Here is a 20,709-nt window from a genome sequence, read left to right as displayed (position 1 = left end):
TGACAAAATGTCTGTCTGCATAATGAGGGGAAGACGGGTTGTTGACTCTCTTTGTTGTTGTTTTGGTCTTTTGGGAGTTATTTATGTTTCATCAATAATAACAAACGCTCCCAGCGTGATTATTCATACTTATTTATAGTTTATGAGTATTTTTCCAATCCAACTAAAATCATCACAGATGTGAGAACCAGCTCCATGTTGGGCGTCATAGACCTGAACACAGGTGTGCACTCACCTGTTGTCCCCACCAGGGGGCGACACTTAAGAATTACTGGATTAAAGCCTCTAAAAAATGCTTCTAATAAAGAGTAATGATGAAATATTAATCAGAACATCTGATTAATCTGAGAAAACGTTATATATTTTTATATATATATATATATATATATATATATATATATATATATATATATATAAGAAAACAAAGAACATTATGAAGCCCAAAACATTCCCTTTTGGATGAAATAAAGAACTTTTGAGACTTTGTGGGAGTTATTAAATGCAGAGCTTTAATATTTTTAGCCGACTAAGTTCGATTCAACTCTGCAGTTAGAAAACCGTGTTGAACAAACGACTGTCTGAAAAATACTGAACTTTATTGGTTTCTGAATGACAACAGCTCTACAGACATGGCTTGAAGAGTCACACTTTATTTACAAAAATTCTGAGAACCAAGACAGCGGCGGGCGAGGAATCGTGAAACGGGTTGTTCTCTTTTTTTGTTTACTTTTATTCCGATTGAACAGCAGCTCAAAGCTCCCGGTTTGGTGGACCAGGACTCCGGTTGAAGTCCACCTCAGCGTTACCGGCTTCTTCTTCTGGACTCCGACCTTCGCGGCCGCGTGCGTTGCTTCGTCCGGCGTGTGTCCGGGCGATCGCGGCGCGCTTTCCTGAGACCGTCTACTTCCTGCGGCGGGCGGCCGCTCCCTTCTTGCTGCTGTAAGACGGGAGAAAATACAAAAACTGTTGACGGCTTTTCGTTCAACACCAATTCACACCTCGGGGTTTGGTGCCTTGCTTTAAGGCACCTTACATGAAGAAAGGTCTATGGATCAGGAATCGGCTAAGCTATTAGCGCGTCTGCTAGGACGTCGTCCGAAATCCTTTCAGAAAATATACTTTCTCCACCAGAGATAATCACAATTTAGTTTGTAGGGTTTGAATCTTTTAATTTGTGATTTACATTAAAACCTATCCGACATGTACGGCAGCCGCCCTTCAAAGGTCCACGAAACGTGGGATGTCAAACTAAAAGTCTAATTGAATGGATGCTTAACGGCCCAAAAAGGGAAAAGCGTTTTAATTCAAACACAAAAGTCCAGTTTGTTCTGACGTCCGAGATGCTAACTGACGTAGAAAGCAGCTAAAACACTCCATCTAGTTCGCATATATTTCCTAATCTCGATATGAGAATTAATTCTTCAAATTTTTTTGGGGTTTGCATATTTAACCGATGGTGCAAACTCTCTGGGTAGCTAACGTAGCTAACAACTCGCTCCCGCACGGTTAACGTGTACCTGCAACAGTCAGAATAATAAAATTGTAAATGAACAACGAAGATATATTTAATTTAATGGAATAAAATAAAGCTTGAGATAATGTTAAATTCTTATATTTTTAAACGGCTTATATTAAAACGTAATCAGAGAGAGAAATAATACCAACAACGTCATTTTTACATGCTTAACTTTTTCAATAAGACTTGAAACTACATGCAAAAAGGCAACAACAAAAAAGCATCCGTCTCTGTTGACGTGTTGAAGTTCAGGCAGGAATCGAACACACACCCGTGCAGCGCTTACCTGCACGAACCGCTACGAGTCCGACAGCCGCCAGCTTCCCGTTAACGTTACGTTGTAATCGCGCTCACACACAACGAAGTGAAAGGGTCAGCATGAGGAGCAGCGCCCGACCTTTACGCTGAAAAAGGTCGCACCATTTCGGCTCATAATTGCACTTAATTAAATGATTATGTTTTTTACTTTTTCAAAGAGTTTCCACTGTGTACATTTCATTGGCCGGTCTAACTGTTGAGAGGGTTGTCGATGCTTTTTCAGAGAACGCCAGGGAACGCTCCCCACAGCAGACACTGGTGTGATACCAGTATGTTACCAGTTATGAATGAAACGTAACACGGGATGTTATGAACAAAAGATAAACAACACATATCTGACGAAAAGAAAATGGAAAGATATGCTCACAGATTGCTAAATCAAGCTAACAAATATATATATATATATATCTTCAGTCAATTCAGCAAACCATTTGCATGAATTTCCAGTTTGTCTTTTCTACCACAAATATTTGTCAGATGTTTTATCAGGAGAATAAAATTAAACATTTATTACTCTTAAGTCATATGTCTATTGTTGGTTTTTACCACGTAAAAGCGCCTCGAGAACCCTTTAAAGCGCCGTACGTATAAAATGTATTAACAAAACTTCCGTTTAGTTATACTTTCTACATTTTCTACGTTAGCTAGTGAGTCTGACTGAGTTTTCATGATCAATCTCACCATATTAGCTGGTCAGCTAACATTCTTTTTAATGTTTTGTAACTTTTAACATTCGTTTTCTACGTTAGCTAGTTAGCCAGCTTCTTTTCCGCGTTAGCTAGTGAATATAGATGACTTTTTCACTGTCAATCTAACCATTTTAGCCAGCTATAAAGTATAACTATGACATTTTAAAATTGCATAAATGTTTGTTGTAACTTTTGACTACAGAACCACTATAATTTGCTATAAACAACTGACGAACGTGACATGACAACATGACCTCTTCAGATCTCGGGCCGCTACATCACGTTGAAACTTCTAAACAAAACGGTTTTAAAGAAGCTACACATCTTCTCCGTCATGAAAACATCTGCCTTTCCAAAATCCAGTTTACATCGAATTAAGAACATAAAACAGCCCCGACGGAGGGAAGGTTTTGTGCCATAAACTGCCATGAAGCGACGCTTCATTTTGGGATTAAAGAAAAGGTTTCACACGACGGTTGGGGGGTTACGTTTTGGAGGAGGAGCCCACCGGCCCACCGTACTTACTGCTTCTGCAGCTCATCGATGCGGTTCCTGAACGTGAGCACCTGCAAGACGACAGCAGCAGCTTTAACACATTTACCTCCGAGGAAAAGGACTTCCCCCTCTGCTCCCCTTCAACCGGCTCCGTGGGCTGAGGCATCATGGGAAACCAAGATGGCGGCCGAAGCATGTGATCGGTGCTTCCTTTGTGATTTATAACCGTAGAGTGTTTAAGATCCAGGACGTAAATAACTCCATCTTAAACAATCTGATCGTCGTTGAGAAACGTGGACATGTTTTAGAGACTCGACGGGGAAAAGTCCCACTTACCTGTCGGAGCGCTCGCTCACACCCCTGACCCCTGACCCCGGGCTCTGTGATGCTATAACTGAAACATCCAGACCGGAACGTGGAGGAGCTCCACGCCACGTTTACGTCCACTTCAACTGGAAGAGTCTGGTTCCAAAAATGACATCGCTGACCAAATGACAGCAAGAAGAACGACTAGACGTCCTTAAAGGGACAGCGTCCTCACAGGTAAAGGTCGAAAGGTTTCCTGTGTGTTTGAATTACAACACTTCACAATGCGCAAAACAAGAATAGAAGAGTTTCCTTACGTTTGAACTGAAGTACTTTGTTTTGGTTAATTGAGCATTCAGAGACTTGGAGACTGTTTTTGTTTACTTAAAGCAAAATAGTCAAATTAAATTAAAAAAATTAATGTAACCGTCTAATTGACTTTTTCTACAGCGGATGTCCAGGTGTCACTTTAGGAAAACACACTCTTCAGTTCCCTCTCTCGGTTTTCTTTCCTTTCTTTTTTTCCGGGTGGTGTCTCGCCTCCTCTCGGCCAGGGGGGGGCGCTGTGGTTGCCATGCCAACATGCAGCGAGCCACGTAGCGTCCCTGCTTCTCAGCGCTACTTACAATTTACTGAGCTCTTCCACTCTCTTACGCAGGGTGGTAACCTGGAGGGAACCAAAGAGCATATCGAGGGTTCAAACCCGGAGGTTCGCTCGGCTGGATGCTCACCTTCATTATCAACAACAACAACAACAACAACAACAAACAGCTGGTACAGACTGAGAAGAGTGTGGATTCTTGGGGGTGCAGAAATCAGAGTCCATACCGAGGACAAATCTGTGGATGAATCTGTTAATTATATGCATTTCGTATTTATTTTTATATATATATATATATATATATATATATATTTAATTATATATACGTAAATATATATATATATAAATATATAATAATATATATATATAAAATAATATATACTGTATATATATATATATATATATATATATACAAAACCTTTTCTGACGTATTTTCAGAAATAAAAAACGGTAAAAATCATGATTTGAATCAGGGACGATTAATAATAAACACACTTAAAATCAATAAAATAGCAAAATGATGAATTATAACCAGAAATTCAACACCAACTTTCTGTTGTTGACAGTTTTCATCGTTACGGTACCTCGTATTTCTGCCTCTTCAGTCTTTCCATGTGGTCGAACTTCTCAGACTCCAGCTGGGTCATCCATTCATGCAGCTCGGAGATCTTATCCCTGAAACACAAGAGCAACGTCTCTGAGAGGGAAGCGGTTCCAAGAGTGACGCGGTTCTAAGAGTGAAGCGTAATCGTAAAGTGTTTCTAAGAGTGAAGCGTAATCGTAAAGTGTTTCTAAGAGTGAAGTGTTTCTAAGAGTAAAGTGTTTCTAAGAGTGATGTGTTTGTAAGAGTGAAGTGTTTCTAAGAGTAAAGTGTTTGTAAGAGTGAAGTGTTTCTAAGAGTGAAGTGTTTGTAAGAGTGAAGTGTTTCTAAGAGTAAAGTGTTTGTAATAGTGTTTGTAATAGTGAAGTGTTTGTAATAGTGAAGTGTTTGTAATAGTGAAGTGTTTCTAAGAGTAAAGTGTTTCTAAGAGTAAAGTGTTTCTAAGAGTGAAGTGTTTGTAATAGTGTTTGTAATAGTGAAGTGTTTCTAAGAGTGAAGTGTTTGTAAGAGTGAAGTGTTTCTAAGAGTGAAGTGTTTGTAATAGTGTTTGTAATAGTGAAGTGTTTCTAAGAGTGAAGTGTTTGTAAGAGTGAAGTGTTTCTAAGAGTAAAGTGTTTCTAAGAGTAAAGTGTTTCTAAGAGTGAAGTGTTTGTAAGAGTGAAGTGTTTCTAAGAGTAAAGTGTTTCTAAGAGTAAAGTGTTTCTAAGAGTGAAGTGTTTGTAAGAGTGAAGTGTTTCTAAGAGTGAAGTGTTTCTAAGAGTGAAGTGTTTCTAAGAGTAAAGTGTTTCTAAGAGTAAAGTGTTTCTAAGAGTAAAGTGTTTCTAAGAGTGAAGTGTTTGTAAGAGTGAAGTGTTTCTAAGAGTAAAGTGTTTGTAATAGTGAAGTGTTTCTAAGAGTAAAGTGTTTCTAAGAGTGAAGTGTTTGTAATAGTGTTTGTAATAGTGAAGTGTTTCTAATAGTGAAGTGTTTCTAAGAGTAAAGTGTTTCTAAGAGTGAAGTGTTTCTAAGAGTAAAGTGTTTCTAAGAGTGAAGTGTTTCTAAGAGTAAAGTGTTTCTAAGAGTGAAGTGTTTCTAAGAGTGAAGTGTTTGTAAGAGTGAAGTGTTTCTAAGAGTAAAGTGTTTGTAATAGTGAAGTGTTTCTAAGAGTAAAGTGTTTCTAAGAGTAAAGTGTTTCTAAGAGTGAAGTGTTTGTAATAGTGTTTGTAATAGTGAAGTGTTTCTAATAGTGAAGTGTTTCTAAGAGTAAAGTGTTTCTAAGAGTGAAGTGTTTGTAATAGTGTTTGTAATAGTGAAGTGTTTCTAAGAGTGAAGTGTTTGTAATAGTGAAGTGTTTCTAAGAGTGAAGTGTTTCTAAGAGTAAAGTGTTTGTAATAGTGAAGTGTTTCTAAGAGTGAAGTGTTTCTAAGAGTGAAGTGTTTCTAAGAGTGAAGTGTTTCTAAGAGTAAAGTGTTTGTAATAGTGAAGTGTTTCTAAGAGTGAAGTGTTTGTAATAGTGAAGTGTTTCTAAGAGTGAAGTGTTTCTAAGAGTAAAGTGTTTGTAATAGTGAAGTGTTTCTAAGAGTGAAGTGTTTCTAAGAGTGAAGTGTTTCTAAGAGTGAAGTGTTTCTAAGAGTAAAGTGTTTGTAATAGTGAAGTGTTTGTAATAGTGAAGTGTTTCTAAGAGTGAAGTGTTTCTAAGAGTGAAGTGTTTCTAAGAGTGAAGTGTTTCTAATAGTGAAGTGTTTCTAAGAGTGAAGTGTTTCTAAGAGTAAAGTGTTTGTAATAGTGAAGTGTTTCTAAGAGTGAAGTGTTTCTAAGAGTGAAGCGTGGATCCTGAGTTGCCGTCGTACTTCAGCTTGTCTTCGTTCAGGTGGTCGATGTTCAGCTGCTTGCGTCTGGAGGCCAGGATCTTCTTCTTCTTCTCTCTCTCAGTCTCTTTCTTTCCTCCTCTCTTCTGGTCGGCCTGTTCAGAGGGATTGTACAGCTTAACTTTCAGGAGAAGAACTGTAACTAAGTACTTTGGTATTTCCATGTAATACTACTTTGTACTTCACTACATTCATTCGACACTTTCTGTTACTGTTTACATAAATGTTTGCCCGACATGATACAAAGTATCTCAAAGGCTGCACGTTGACCAACTACAGCATTAAAACGTGTATTCTGAAAAATAATATCGCATTTTCTGCATAATGAGTACTTTCACTTTTGATACTTAGAGCACATTTAGTTCATAATAGTTCAATTCGGGACTTTTGCTTGCAATGGAGTATTCAAAGATGGTATTCCTACTTTTACTTAAGAAAAGGTCAAAGTATCAATACCGCAATTAAAATACAGTAAAAGTACTGCCTTCAAAACCTTACTTAAACAAAAGTGTGTAAGTATTATGAGTAAAACTACTCATTAGATGCTGTGTTAGAGTTTTACATGTTATATTTTTACTACTACGACTCCTAGCGGGCAGTACCCCGTGTACTGACCTTCTGCAGGTGGCTGCTGTAGTTGGAGCCCATGCTGGTCAGAGCCGACTTCTTCTTGGCGTCGTCGTCATGCTTCTTCTTGATGTCACTCTCTTCTCTGATCCGCCTCTCCTCCTGGTTCACACCAAGAAAATGAAACAGAGTGAGACCTCCGAGTCCGATTCAAGGGATGAAGGGTAGAAGGGTTTAAGGTAGAAGGGTTTAAGGTAGAAGGGTTTAAGGTAGAAGGGTAGAAGGGTTTAAGGTAGAAGGGTTTAAGGGTAGAAGGGATGAAGGGTAGAAGGGTTTAAGGTAGAAGGGTAGAAGGGTTTACGGTAGAAGGGTTTAAGGTAGAAGGGTAGAAGGGTAGAAGGGTTTACGGTAGAAGGGTTTAAGGTAGAAGGGTAGAAGGGTTTACGGTAGAAGGGTTTAAGGTAGAAGGGTAGAAGGGTTTTAGGTAGAAGGGTTTAAGGTAGAAGGGTTTACGGTAGAAGGGTTTAAGGTAGAAGGGTTTAAGGTAGAAGGGTAGAAGGGTTTACGGTAGAAGGGTTTAAGGTAGAAGGGTAGAAGGGTTTTAGGTAGAAGGGTTTAAGGTAGAAGGGTAGAAGGGTTTACGGTAGAAGGGTTTAAGGTAGAAGGGTTTAAGGTAGAAGGGTTTACGGTAGAAGGGTTTACGGTAGAAGGGTTTACGGTAGAAGGGTTTAAAGTAGAAGGGTTTAAGGTAGAAGGGTTTAAGGTAGAAGGGTTTACGGTAGAAGGGTTTAAGGTAGAAGGGTTTAAGGTAGAAGGGTTTACGGTAGAAGGGTTTAAGGTAGAAGGGTTTAAGGTAGAAGGGTTTAAGGTAGAAGGGTAGAAGGGTTTACGGTAAAAGGGTTTAAGGTAGAAGGGTTTAAGGTAGAAGGGTTTACGGTAGAAGGGTTTAAGGTAGAAGGGTTTAAGGTAGAAGGGTAGAAGGGTTTAAGGTAGAAGGGTTTAAGGTAGAAGGGTAGAAGGGTTTACGGTAGAAGGGTTTAAGGTAGAAGGGTAGAAGGGTTTACGGTAGAAGGGTTTAAGGTAGAATGGTTTAAGGTAGAAGGGTTTACGGTAGAAGGGTTTAAGGTAGAAGGGTTTAAGGTAGAAGGGTAGAAGGGTTTAAGGTAGAAGGGTTTACGGTAGAAGGGTTTAAGGTAGAAGGGTAGAAGGGTTTAAGGTAGAAGGGTTAACGGTAGAAGGGTTTACGGTAGAAGGGTTTAAGGTAGAAGGGTTTAAGGTAGAAGGGTTTAAGGTAGAAAGGTAGACGGGTTTAAGGTAGAAGGGTTTACGGTAGAAGGGTTTAAGGTAGAAGGGTAGAAGGGTTTAAGGTAGAAGGGTTAACGGTAGAAGGGTTTACGGTAGAAGGGTTTAAGGTAGAAGGGTTTAAGGTAGAAGGGTTTAAGGTAGAAAGGTAGACAGGTTTAAGGTAGAAGGGTTTACGGTAGAAGGGTTTAAGGTAGAAGGGTAGAAGGGTTTAAGGTAGAAGGGTTTAAGGTAGAAGGGTTTAAGGTAGAAGGGTTTAAGGTAGAAGGGTTTAAGGTAGAAGGGTTTACGGTAGAAGGGTTTAAGGTAGAAGGGTTTAAGGTAGAAGGGTTTACGGTAGAAGGGTTTAAGGTAGAAGGGTTTAAGGTAGAAGGGTTTAAGGTAGAAGGGTAGAAGGGTTTAAGGTAGAAGGGTTTAAGGTAGAAGGGTAGAAGGGTTTACGGTAGAAGGGTTTAAGGTAGAAGGGTTTAAGGTAGAAGGGTCGAAGGGTTTACGGTAGAAGGGTTTAAGGTAGAATGGTTTAAGGTAGAAGGGTTTACGGTAGAAGGATTTAAGGTAGAAGGGTTTAAGGTAGAAGGGTAGAAGGGTTTAAGGTAGAAGGGTTTACGGTAGAAGGGTTTAAGGTAGAAGGGTAGAAGGGTTTAAGGTAGAAGGGTTAACGGTAGAAGGGTTTACGGTAGAAGGGTTTAAGGTAGAAGGGTTTACGGTAGAAGGGTTTAAGGTAGAAGGGTAGAAGGGTTTACGGTAGAAGGGTTTAAGGTAGAAGGGTTTAAGGTAGAAGGGTTTACGGTAGAAGGGTTTAAGGTAGAAGGGTTTAAGGTAGAAGGGTTTAAGGTAGAAGGGTAGAAGGGTTTAAGGTAGAAGGGTTTAAGGTAGAAGGGTAGAAGGGTTTACGGTAGAAGGGTTTAAGGTAGAAGGGTTTAAGGTAGAAGGGTTTAAGGTAAAAGAGTTTACGGTAGAAGGGTTTAAGGTAGAAGGGTTTAAGGTAGAAGGGTTTAAGGTAGAAGGGTAGAAGGGTTTACGGTAGAAGGGTTTAAGGTAGAATGGTTTAAGGTAGAAGGGTTTACGGTAGAAGGGTTTAAGGTAGAAGGGTTTAAGGTAGAAGGGTAGAAGGGTTTAAGGTAGAAGGGTTTACGGTAGAAGGGTTTAAGGTAGAAGGGTAGAAGGGTTTAAGGTAGAAGGGTTTACGGTAGAAGGGTTTACGGTAGAAGGGTTTAAGGTAGAAGGGTTTAAGGTAGAAAGGTAGACGGGTTTAAGGTAGAAGGGTTTACGGTAGAAGGGTTTAAGGTAGAAGGGTAGAAGGGTTTACGGTAGAAGGGTTTAAGGTAGAAGGGTTTAAGGTAGAAGGGTTTACGGTAGAAGGGTTTACGGTAGAAGGGTTTAAGGTAGAAGGGTTTAAGGTAGAAAGGTAGACGGGTTTAAGGTAGAAGGGTTTACGGTAGAAGGGTTTAAGGTAGAAGGGTAGAAGGGTTTACGGTAGAAGGGTTTAAGGTAGAAGGGTTTAAGGTAGAAGGGTTTAAGGTAGAAGGGTTTAAGGTAGAAGGGTAGAAGGGTTTACGGTAGAAGGGTTTAAGGTAGAAGGGTAGAAGGGTTTAAGGTAGAAGGGTAGAAGGGTTTACGGTAGAAGGGTTTAAGGTAGAAGGGTAGAAGGGTTTACGGTAGAAGGGTTTAAGGTAGAATGGTTTAAGGTAGAAGGGTTTACGGTAGAAGGGTTTAAGGTAGAAGGGTTTAAGGTAGAAGGGTAGAAGGGTTTAAGGTTTAAGGTAGAAGGGTAGAAGGGTTTACGGTAGAAGGGTTTAAGGTAGAATGGTTTAAGGTAGAAGGGTTTACGGTAGAAGGGTTTAAGGTAGAAGGGTTTAAGGTAGAAGGGTTTAAGGTAGAAGGGTAGAAGGGTTTAAGGTTTAAGGTAGAAGGGTAGAAGGAGAACCACTGACCTCCCGTCTGACCTGGCGCTCCTTCTCCTTCTCAGCGCGGACTCTCTGCTGCTCGGCTCTCTCAGCGCGACGCTTTTCCTGCAGAGAAAACAAAACAATAAAATTCATTTATTTTATCGTTGGCACATAAAAACATTGTGAGGACATTTTTTGTTACATTAAAATTTAAATCTGTGCACAGGGACACAAATTGTCCAGTTCGTTTGTGACCCGCGACCAAACTTTACGATAAAAAACAAAGTTATGTTAAGTTATGGCAACATAAGCACTTATTTACCAACAGTTAGGTTTAGACAACAACAACAACAGTTAGGTTTAGACAACAACACCAACAGTTAGGTTTAGACAACAACACCAACAGTTAGGTTTAGACAACAACAACAACAGTTAGGTTTAGACAACAAAACCAACAGTTAGGTTTAGACAACAAAACCAACAGTTAGGTTTAGACAACAACAACAACAACAGTTAGGTTTAGACAACAACAACAACAGTTAGGTTTAGACAACAAAACCAACAGTTAGGTTTAGACAACAACAACAACAACAGTTAGGTTTAGACAACAACAACAACAGTTAGGTTTAGACAACAAAACCAACAGTTAGGTTTAGACAATAACAACAAGAGTTAGGTTTAGACAACAACAACCACAGTTAGGTTTAGACAAAAACACCAACAGTTAGGTTTAGACAACAACAACAACAGTTAGGTTTAGACAAAAACACCAACAGTTAGGTTTAGACAACAACACCAACAGTTAGGTTTAGACAACAACAACAACGGTTAGGTTTAGACAACTAAACCAACAGTTAGGTTTAGACAACAACAACAAGAGTTAGGTTTAGACAACAACAACCACAGTTAGGTTTAGACAAAAACACCAACAGTTAGGTTTAGACAACAACAACAACAGTTAGGTTTAGACAAAAACACCAACAGTTAGGTTTAGACAACAACACCAACAGTTAGGTTTAGACAACAACAACAACGGTTAGGTTTAGACAACTAAACCAACAGTTAGGTTTAGACAACAACACCAACAGTTAGGTTTAGACAACTAAACCAACAGTTAGGTTTAGACAACAACAACAAGAGTTAGGTTTAGACAACAAAACCAACGGTTAGGTTTAGACAACAACAACAGTTAGGTTAGGTTTAGACAACAACACCAACAGTTAGGTTTAGACAACAACAACAAGAGTTAGGTTTAGACAACAACAACAACAACAGTTAGGTTTAGACAACAACAACAACAGTTAGGTTTAGACAACAAAACCAACAGTTAGGTTTAGACAATAACAACAAGAGTTAGGTTTAGACAACAACAACCACAGTTAGGTTTAGACAAAAACACCAACAGTTAGGTTTAGACAACAAAACCAACAGTTAGGTTTAGACAATAACAACCACAGTTAGGTTTAGACAACAACACCAACAGTTAGGTTTAGACAACAACAACGGTTAGGTTTAGACAACTAAACCAACAGTTAGGTTTAGACAACAACACCAACAGTTAGGTTTAGACAACTAAACCAACAGTTAGGTTTAGTCAACAACAACAGTTAGGTTTAGACAACAACAACAAGAGTTAGGTTTAGACAACAAAACCAACGGTTAGGTTTAGACAACAACAACAGTTAGGTTAGGTTTAGACAACAACACCAACAGTTAGGTTTAGACAACAACAACAAGAGTTAGGTTTAGACAACAAAACCAACGGTTAGGTTTAGACAACAACAACAACAGTTAGGTTAGGTTTAGACAACAACACCAACAGTTAGGTTTAGACAACAACAACAACAGTTAGGTTTAGACAACAACAACAACAGTTAGGTTTAGACAACAACAACAGTTAGGTTTAGACAACAACACCAACAGTTAGGTTTAGACAACAACAACAACAGTTAGGTTTAGACAACAACAACAGTTAGGTTTAGACAACAACACCAACAGTTAGGTTTAGACAACAAAACCAACAGTTAGGTTTAGACAACAACAACAGTTAGGTTTAGACAACAACAACAAGAGTTAGGTTTAGACAACAAAACCAACGGTTAGGTTTAGACAACAACAACAACAGTTAGGTTAGGTTTAGACAACAACACCAACAGTTAGGTTTAGACAACAACAACAACAACAGTTAGGTTTAGACAACAACAACAACAGTTAGGTTTAGACTACAACAACAACAGTTAGGTTTAGACAACAACAACAACGGTTAGGTTTAGACAACAACACCAACAGTTAGGTTTAGACAACAACAACAACAGTTAGGTTTAGACAACAACACCAACAGTTAGGTTTAGACAACAACAACAACAACAGTTAGGTTTAGACCACTAAACCAACATTAGTCGTCTTTTTGGAGATCATAAAGTCACTCGTTCTGACGTGGATGCATCTCGTTCCTAATTGACTTCCTATCGGTTCATCTTCGTACTACATTTCTTGACCATTTCACCAGCTGCCATGACGCTGGGCTGAAATCGGTTCCCCTGGACGCGTGACGTGAAGACTCACAATCCTGTCCTTCAGGCCGATCAGCTCCTCCTCTTCTTTCTTCCTGCACTCAAAGTGGGCATCGATCAGGCCCTGCAGCTCCACCAGGTCCTTGTTCTGACGCTTCTTCTGGATGTCCTGTGTACAGAGAAGAAGCCTTCAGCCTTCAGCCTGAACACAAACACTCAAGTCGCCCCCCACGCCGTCCCTTCAGGTCCACTTACATCAAAGTCCACTTTCTCCCCATCGGGTATCTTTGGAGCGCTCGGCCTGAAGGAGGGACAGTTGTCACATGAAGTGCACTGATGTAATATTGTTTGTTTTTCTTTCTTTCTTCTCAGCCCAACGCCTCGGGTGGGAAATGTCTGCAGAAATCATGTGAAGTGCACGAGAAGGAAACTTACTTGAACTTTGGCTTCTCCTCTGCAGGTTAGGAAATGGAGAGGGGACAAGTACATGTCATGGGGTTAGAACCAGATGGTTTCACTTTCTCTCAGGCATCACATGGTTAAAACTGATGGTTGGGTTTTGGCTCTACGTGACACATTGTAGTGTCAGTGCTCAAATTAGTGTTAGGACAACAGGTAAACACTGTCAGAACAAACACATGACACACGTATGAAAAAGGAAACACATTGATATCAAAGAACCATCTAGCTGTGAGTAGAGTTACAGATAACACAGTGGTGAATTATTACAAAACTACAACTATTAGTTTTCTTAAAAAAAGACAGAAAGAAAAAGCTACTTTGTCTAAATAAACTGTGACATCTATGTACCGTATGATATGTGTGGTGTTGGTTATTTGGCTTGACCCCAAAACCATTTTACACAAGCAAGACAGAGTGCCCCCCGATTGGTTCTGTGTTCCATGCCATGCAGAGGACGAGTGCAACGCGGGTCTAAAGCACGGGTTAGCGTCTCATATCCGATCACCCTTGCTCTCCGCCAGCATCTCAACACTTGTTCAATAAGGCTTTTTTTGTTATAATGGGGTTTTGTTTTTGTTCTAAAATGTCAAACTCTCTCCCAGTTTGGGCAGCGAGATGGATTTAGTGTTTTTTTTGACAGACAGATGAAAACATTTTGTGAGTGAACAGCAGGCGTTCCCCCTGAGGTGCAGATCTCCCAAAACCAGAATGACAGATTCATCAGAAGTTTTGTGATCTATTTTTTTCCATATAAACATACCTTCCTCTTCCAAGGTCTCTGCATGCAGCAAGCATCCAAAACGAAAAAGCAGAATAGACAAAAAGCGTTAGCAACAGCTCTGAGAGCAGCACAGCAGTTTACCACAGAGAAACTACACAATGTAATAACTGTAAATTCTCAAATAATAGCCGATATTCAGAGGCCAGCACAAACAAATACAGGAAGTGGCTTACAATTTGCATTATGTACATTTTCATGGCACTAATTCCATCTGTACAACAGTCACGTAATACCACGGAGGCTAAAACATGTCAAAATATACATATACAGCACGGACGTTTATATGTAAAAGCCTGTACTATAAGACTGTTTCATATAAAGGTCTCGTTGCAGATTGAGGTCAATCAAAAGCCAATATTTGAGAATTTCCATAACAGATATTCAAAAGATAATGTTGAAGTCACAGTTTCACCTTCAAACAGCTCAACAGTAGGATTCCTTTAACAATCGCACCTGAATTCACATGCAATTCAAAACAAAGTCAAAGTAAAGCTGGAAAGTCGGAGTATACGTTTGGCTGCATATTACAGCTTATAGGTGTCAAGTTTGGCATCAAACCATAAATTTAGTACGCAACAAAACACGTGTTCGCAACACCGACTTTCCACCATCTTGTGAGCGTAATATAAGATGGTATGGCACATTCAGAAAAGGTTGAAATCTGAAACACCATCTTACATAATATGTATTTAATCTAATGTTAAACTTCATAAGAATTCAAAAATAATTAGAAAGCAACCATGTAATCCAAATAGAGGTACTCAGAGTACATGTGGAACAGTAGTAGAAGTGGAATTAGACTGATAGAAGAGGCCAAAGTTTGTCCGTTTTACGAATTTAAGCCCTCAAATAATTTGTGTTAGCAGTTCATATCTTTGTACACTACGAACGCCAACATGTTAGCATTTAGTATGCTAGGCTAATTTACTAGCACTCTGTGCATGTCTTGATATATTTGCAGCACTTTTCTTTTTAGAGTATGATTGTATTCTTTCAACTTCTAACTAAAGTAAGTCACGTTAGCTTGTGAGATTGAGTTTATACAAAAGAGGTTGTTATTTTTCATAAGCAGCGAATCTATAATAATAATACACTTTGGTATCTCTGAAAGGATTTTAAGGGAATTAAATCTAAGGGAACATGAGCTAACGGTAAAAAAGCTAACGGTAAAAAAGCTAAGGCAACGTAAGCTAACGGAATTTAAGGTTAGGGAACACAAGCTAAGAGAACTTAAGCTAAGTGAACATAAGCTAACTGGACAAAAGCTAAACGTATATATAGTGGAGCAGGACTTTGGCTCTCTATATCAGCCTAAAACATGAGCTTTAAAGCCCTCAGAGGCAAATTCGTAATTTGTGATATTGGGCTATTTAAAATAAACTGAATTGAATTGAATAGTGCAAAAATATGGACTTTCAAATATTATGCTTTGGGTACGATGATCTCAACGCGGGTTTCTATCGATATACAAACTGCGCCCCTTTGAGCACTAAACGGGTTGTCTTCTGACTTTTGGTCAAGCGGTGAAGGGAAGCTAGCGTTAGCGTGAGCAGACATGATGAGCATGTGTGCAGTCAGGATTAGTGGGTCTGTCTGGCTGGCTGCAGCCTTCGGAGCGCACCTGTCGCCTGGGAAAGGACGATAGACTACCCCCTTCCCCCTTCCATACCACATACCTTCATACTCAGGCTCAGCCTCTGGTTCTGGTTCTGGCTCTACCTCTGGTTCTGGTTCTGGCTCAGGAGCCGCCTCAGGGGCCACCTCTACTTCCTCTACTACTTCCTCTTCTACGGCTACACAACATGCAGTCACCAGGGGAGAGGAAGGGTGGTGAAAGGGTTAATAAAAGCAAGTAGAGAACATGAGATTGACAAGGAGGAGGTGGTCGGGGAAGTGTGGTTGAGGGGTGGGGGTGTGAGTAGATGAAAAAGAGAGGGTGGGAAGATGTGAGATATGAGGAGGTTCATGGCAGTGGCAGTTTGGGGAGGAAACTGCCACCGGATGGCGCTAAAGCATGTGAGACAGCAAGCAGTTACAGGAAGGAAAAGGTCAGTCATTGATGGATGAAATGAGATTGATTCCTGAAGACAACTCGGCGTGGTCGAAGGCAAAAAAGAGACGGAATGTACCCCGATGCAATCGACTCTCCTGCGTCCTTTCGTTTATCTCGGTTAGTGTTAACCAGCATGCCACAGACAGGTCCGCGTGGGAAGAAGGCTACGAAAACCACACCGACGCATTAGTACCAGTGACATTGGATTTAACGTCTTACCATCGTATTCTGCACGGCCCGTCCGAAAAACAAAGAAAGGAGCAGAAGAATGTTATCAAAGGATCCCGGTTTGTACCCATTTTTTATTTCTTTTTGACAGAATATAGATCCCAAAATGTTGGGTACACTGGGGATCCATGCTTAGCAAACACAACACGGTCCTCCTGGGCCGAGCAGAGCTTCAAATCTGAGGCGCTGGTCCGCTCAGGAGGACCGAACATGCGGAGCTGCAGGACTCGTGGTCCAAACAGGTCAGTGCAGCTTTATCTTGTCATTGGTATTATTTGAGATCTCATTATTTTATTTGGTTTACACTGTCCTGATGGCCAGCATTGGTGCAACCTGCAACCATGCAGCAGCGGGGAGGATGATATCAGAGCAGATTTGCTTTATTAAAATCAGAGAGAGCATTGTTGCACGACTTGAATCTGGAGGGAGTCAAGCCAAACCTGTGAACACACGGATTGGTCCAGTGCAAACACCAGATTCATTTAGCATGGAACTCCGGACTGTACATGACACCTAACATGTGGGGGATTTCATTTGTTATTAAGAAAAAGAAAATGACGGGTGAAAATGACGCTACTTACCCTGATCGCTGCAAAAGAAAGAGAGGGCAAAGAAATTCTGATTAATAATCTAAATATCAGCGCGTAAGAATTCATGCATGACAATGTTCACAGTATCGAGCTTTCAACCGCCCAGGAGCGTCTCTGGGCCTCGAGTCGTCCAACTAGAACATCGGTGAACGTGAGACTTACACTTCCTCGGTGTCGGACATGGTGACAGTGGACTTTGCAACCTGGAGGCAGAAGAGAAGAGAGGAGACTTACAGTCTGCCGTATTTATAGCCGGGGATTAAGTTGCAGATGTCTTAAATATCTGCCGCCGACCCCACCCTGCTGCCCTGCACATATTTAACCCCCGACAACAAGACATAGCTTTATTAATAACTCTGGAAATGTTTTTGTTCCTCATCATGTTGTGTTCGAAATCCTTCCCCAAATTTGTCAAATTAAATCCCCAAATATCGGTTTATAATTAGCGTTAAAACTTTGGGATGAAATTGGAGCCTCGGTGCTGAATCTGCTTCTCTGACGATAAGTGAGAAGGAAGCCCAACTTAGACTGATGTCATCGGTCTGTTTCCAACTGCTGATGGAGGAGTTCAATGGGGGGGGGGGGGGGGAGGGTCCCATCCCTCTGCAGCGAGGCGTTAAAGACTTTTTATCTTTATAATCGCTGCCAGCTGTAAAAGTCGAGACTGGATCTGAGCACCGATGAACTCCCACGACCTGAACGTCTTGATGATTTAATCAATGAGATGTCAGATTAGTTTCCCATTAGTCAAATTAGCATGAGGTTCGCCCACGAATGCGTCCCGACATCACAACTATTTCCAACTGACAGCTGCCCGGTTTCCCAGATCCGGTTTCAGGAGTGAGGGGGGGCGGGGGCGACCACGAAAGATTGGGTTCCTTCCCCAGGACCATTACCCATGATTCCACCTCCCTCTCCTTATCTGGCTGTCTTGCTCTCACATGGTTCCTTCAATCACGTCCCTGAAGGCTCCTCGCGGACCGAGGCCCCTTTTGCTCAGGAATTAAAATAAACCCCGAAAGCCGCTGCGAACGCTAAAGGGCGAACGCTAAAGGGCGAACGCTAAAGGGCTTCCTCGTATTTGTTCTTTGGATCCTCGTAAATTCCAAATTTGTGTTTACACCGTGATGTTGTTTTGGAAGGCTGGAGGTTTTTTTGGCTCCCGTTCAAGACGTTAAAGTGTTCATCCTCAAGTTTACACGCCACGCCCAGTTTACAGCTTCATCGTTGGGCATCGCCAACAATACCAAACGTATTGGCCAGCAAAGCAAAACAAAGTGAACCCCCCCGCGACTTCAATGTCAGAAATAACAACACCATTCACCGCCGCATGTTGCATAACTCATTAGTGTCGTCTTCTGTCTCCTGAAGCGGAAAGCTGCTTCAAAGGCTTTAAGCCATCTGTAAATCCTTCAGGTATGAAGCTCCACTGGCTCGCTGGACTCGGACCAAAACCAGCACCGAAACCACAACAGAAGCCCTCTGAAGACCACAGCAAGGACGCCAGAGCTTTTTAAAACCCCTGAATCATGTCATATTTTAAGATTATACACTTCAATAAAAGATGTTGGAGATACAGAGATACCACGAGGTGTTAAAGAACAACAGCTTCAATCAAACACCGAACTCCACTTCTGTCCAACGGGGGAAGCTTCACTCTCTCTGGGCTCCAGAGGGAGGCCTGCTCCCGTCTAACCCCCTGACCTCGGCGGCAGTCATTTTAACACATGTGGACACTTTTTGGGGTGGAACATTGCATTTGAGCATCCTCTTCTGCCACCCACTCACTCACTCACCCACTCACTCACTCACTCACTCACTCACTCTCTCCTCTCTCTTACCTCAGAAAAGCTGAAAGAAGTGAGCTCCTCGCTGGCCGAGACTAGCTGTAAGGTTCTGCAAACCTACCGCCCTGATTATGTCCTTCTGTTATAGTGACACGCGATCCGCTCGGCCTCCCCATTGGCTGGAGAGACGTCCTGGAGGCGAGGCCGGGTCGAGGGCCGCGACTTTCAGTGCCCCCTCCTCCCACCGGTGGCACTCAATAAGGAGATGGAAGGGTCGAATGCTAAGGTGGGAGGCTCAAGTTTGGAGAAGGGGGGCAGCCAAGACGCTCCCCATCCCCCTTAGGTTGCTATTCTGGGGCAGCTGCATTTTAAGGCAAGCACATTTCTAGTGGGACCGAGAGGACGACGTCAGGGAAGCGAGGCAGGTGGTGATCCTGGACTAAGATACATAAACATAATGCAGGAGCAGGACAAGAACCTGAAGAATGTGTCTGTCTAAGCTGTAAATGCGTCATGTTGATCCATCCAATGCTTGTTGTATCCAGCTGGCTTGACAGAATCAATTAAAAGTGCAGAAATCACTGGAGATACTTCAGACTTGTTCTTAAAAACAAGCAGAAACAACATTATTTGACAACTGAGATTCCACACAAACGGTTCACCTCCTGCTATCAGCCTCAGTTTAGGACAAATTAGAGGAAAAATACGCTCCAATGAGTTGAAATCAAACTTTTAAGTGAGAATATTTGGTGTAAATTTGTGCTGAATGTGTTTGACAGCTTGACTTTCCACACAGTGTCTCTAATAATATATATGTATCTGTGTCTTTTAGTTATTTAACCTATGAAATCTATGTTACATTAAGGTTGTAGTTCATTTTTGTTCCATTTCAGATTGTATTCAATTGGGTTGAAGTCTTGAATCCACCCCCCGTCTGACAGAGGATCAGTGTGATCTGTTGTTAATGCCTTTCCCTTCATCTGTGAGTCCAAACAAGCTGCAGCACGAATCATTCAGCAAACTCCTCGACTTGATTGACAAGCAGGATCTGTGATTCCAGAACGATCCTCTGACCTTCCAGCAGAGGGCGCTGCAATGACAGGATAAGGAGCACAGCGTCTTGGGCTCCCACATGTGGGTGTGTCCAATGTGTTCACACACATTCTGACACAGAGCTGTGGTTTGATTGAGTTGCTGCTGCTTTACAGGCGACCTGAGACAAACCACTGAGGCAGTGATACACTGTAAAAACACCCTTACACCTCCTCAAAACCAGTTTGAGCCCCATTCAGGAGCGACCTGTTCTCGAGCTGCCAATAGAAACCTCAAAAGACTCCTCTTGTGGACACCTGGAAATCACACATGGCCTTGTGAAAGCTCTCCTGAACCCCACAAGTACCCCCATAAATCTTCTAAAGGACTCCAGTAATAGTTGTGGAACCTCAAACATGCGCAGGAGATATTCAATGGCCCATTAGGAAACCGTCCTTGCAGCCCTATGAAGGTTCCTGAAAGAACCTGAACATCTCAGTGACCTCATAACCGCCGACGAGGATCTCCAGAACGAAAGGACTATTTGTCAAAGAACTTGGGTACTCCCTCGGTACATCGGTCCAATACCTGTACGACCTAATCTTTATTGCAGTCGTCATAAACATTCCGGTTTATACATTACAACTCTACATTTAACCCATCCTAAACATTCAGGAGCAGTGAGCTGCTTCGAAGCCCCCCGGGGAGCAACTTGGGGTTCAGAGTCTCGCTCATGCAGTATGGGCCGGGGATCGAACCGCCAACCCAGCACCCCGAGGTTCCACTTTCACGCCAAAAAACAGGTCATCCAAACCGACAAACGGAGCAGTAAAGCTGCTGTGAGGGATTTACGGGTGCTGGAAACCATTAATCTTTGTTTTGACTTTAGTTTATTCAGTGAGGATTAACTGATAAATTACCGCAACTTCCTCGTCGTTGCCTTCGCCGCCGCAGCATGCAGGTTGTGGTTGCTAAGTACCGGCAGGCACGACTGGAGCGCAACCTCCCAAGCCCCTCGGATAAAAGGATGAAGGGATGACGGCGGGCTGCCTTTAGCTTTTAGACGCAATGTGTGAACAGTCCCCCAGGATGCCCTGGAACGCTCTCAGAGAGGCCTGGATCAACAACATAC

The 20,709-nt window shown here is 41.6% G+C and overlaps 1 protein-coding gene across 1 annotated transcript; it reads right to left on the bottom strand.

The window, feature by feature from the left end:
• Positions 1-900: 900 nt before the first annotated feature.
• Positions 901-18,640, bottom strand: LOC117731932 (troponin T, fast skeletal muscle isoforms-like). The gene is made up of 17 exons (XM_034534502.1): positions 18,600-18,640; positions 16,921-16,961; positions 16,750-16,757; positions 16,160-16,168; positions 15,564-15,680; positions 13,867-13,884; positions 13,080-13,098; positions 12,900-12,945; positions 12,697-12,813; positions 10,177-10,254; positions 6,989-7,102; positions 6,356-6,468; positions 4,510-4,600; positions 3,951-3,991; positions 3,355-3,412; positions 3,049-3,089; positions 901-937 (listed from the first exon to the last, which is right to left on the bottom strand). The coding sequence occupies exons 2-17, from the start codon at positions 16,938-16,940 to the stop codon at positions 901-903; spliced, it is 927 nt and encodes a 308-aa protein (XP_034390393.1). The 5' UTR covers positions 16,941-16,961; positions 18,600-18,640.
• Positions 18,641-20,709: the final 2,069 nt, after the last annotated feature.

Source organism: Cyclopterus lumpus, chromosome 6, assembly GCF_009769545.1.
Source record: "Cyclopterus lumpus isolate fCycLum1 chromosome 6, fCycLum1.pri, whole genome shotgun sequence".
Taxonomy (NCBI): Eukaryota; Metazoa; Chordata; class Actinopteri; order Perciformes; family Cyclopteridae; genus Cyclopterus; species Cyclopterus lumpus.
Note: the sequence above shows the minus strand (reverse complement) of the source record. Positions and strands in the feature narration are given on the sequence as shown.

What these genes read in the sequence shown, in the direction of transcription:
- LOC117731932 (XM_034534502.1), bottom strand. Translation starts at nt 16,940, where the DNA reads ATGTCCGACACCGAGGAAGT. An exon ending in AGCGCCAGGTCAGACGGGAG is followed by an intron (nt 7,103 to 10,176) that starts GTCAGTGGTTCT and finishes GGTGTGAACCAG; the next exon opens with GAGGAGAGGCGGATCAGAGA. An exon ending in TGAAGAGGCAGAAATACGAG is followed by an intron (nt 3,992 to 4,509) that starts GTACCGTAACGA and finishes GGTTCCCTCCAG; the next exon opens with GTTACCACCCTGCGTAAGAG.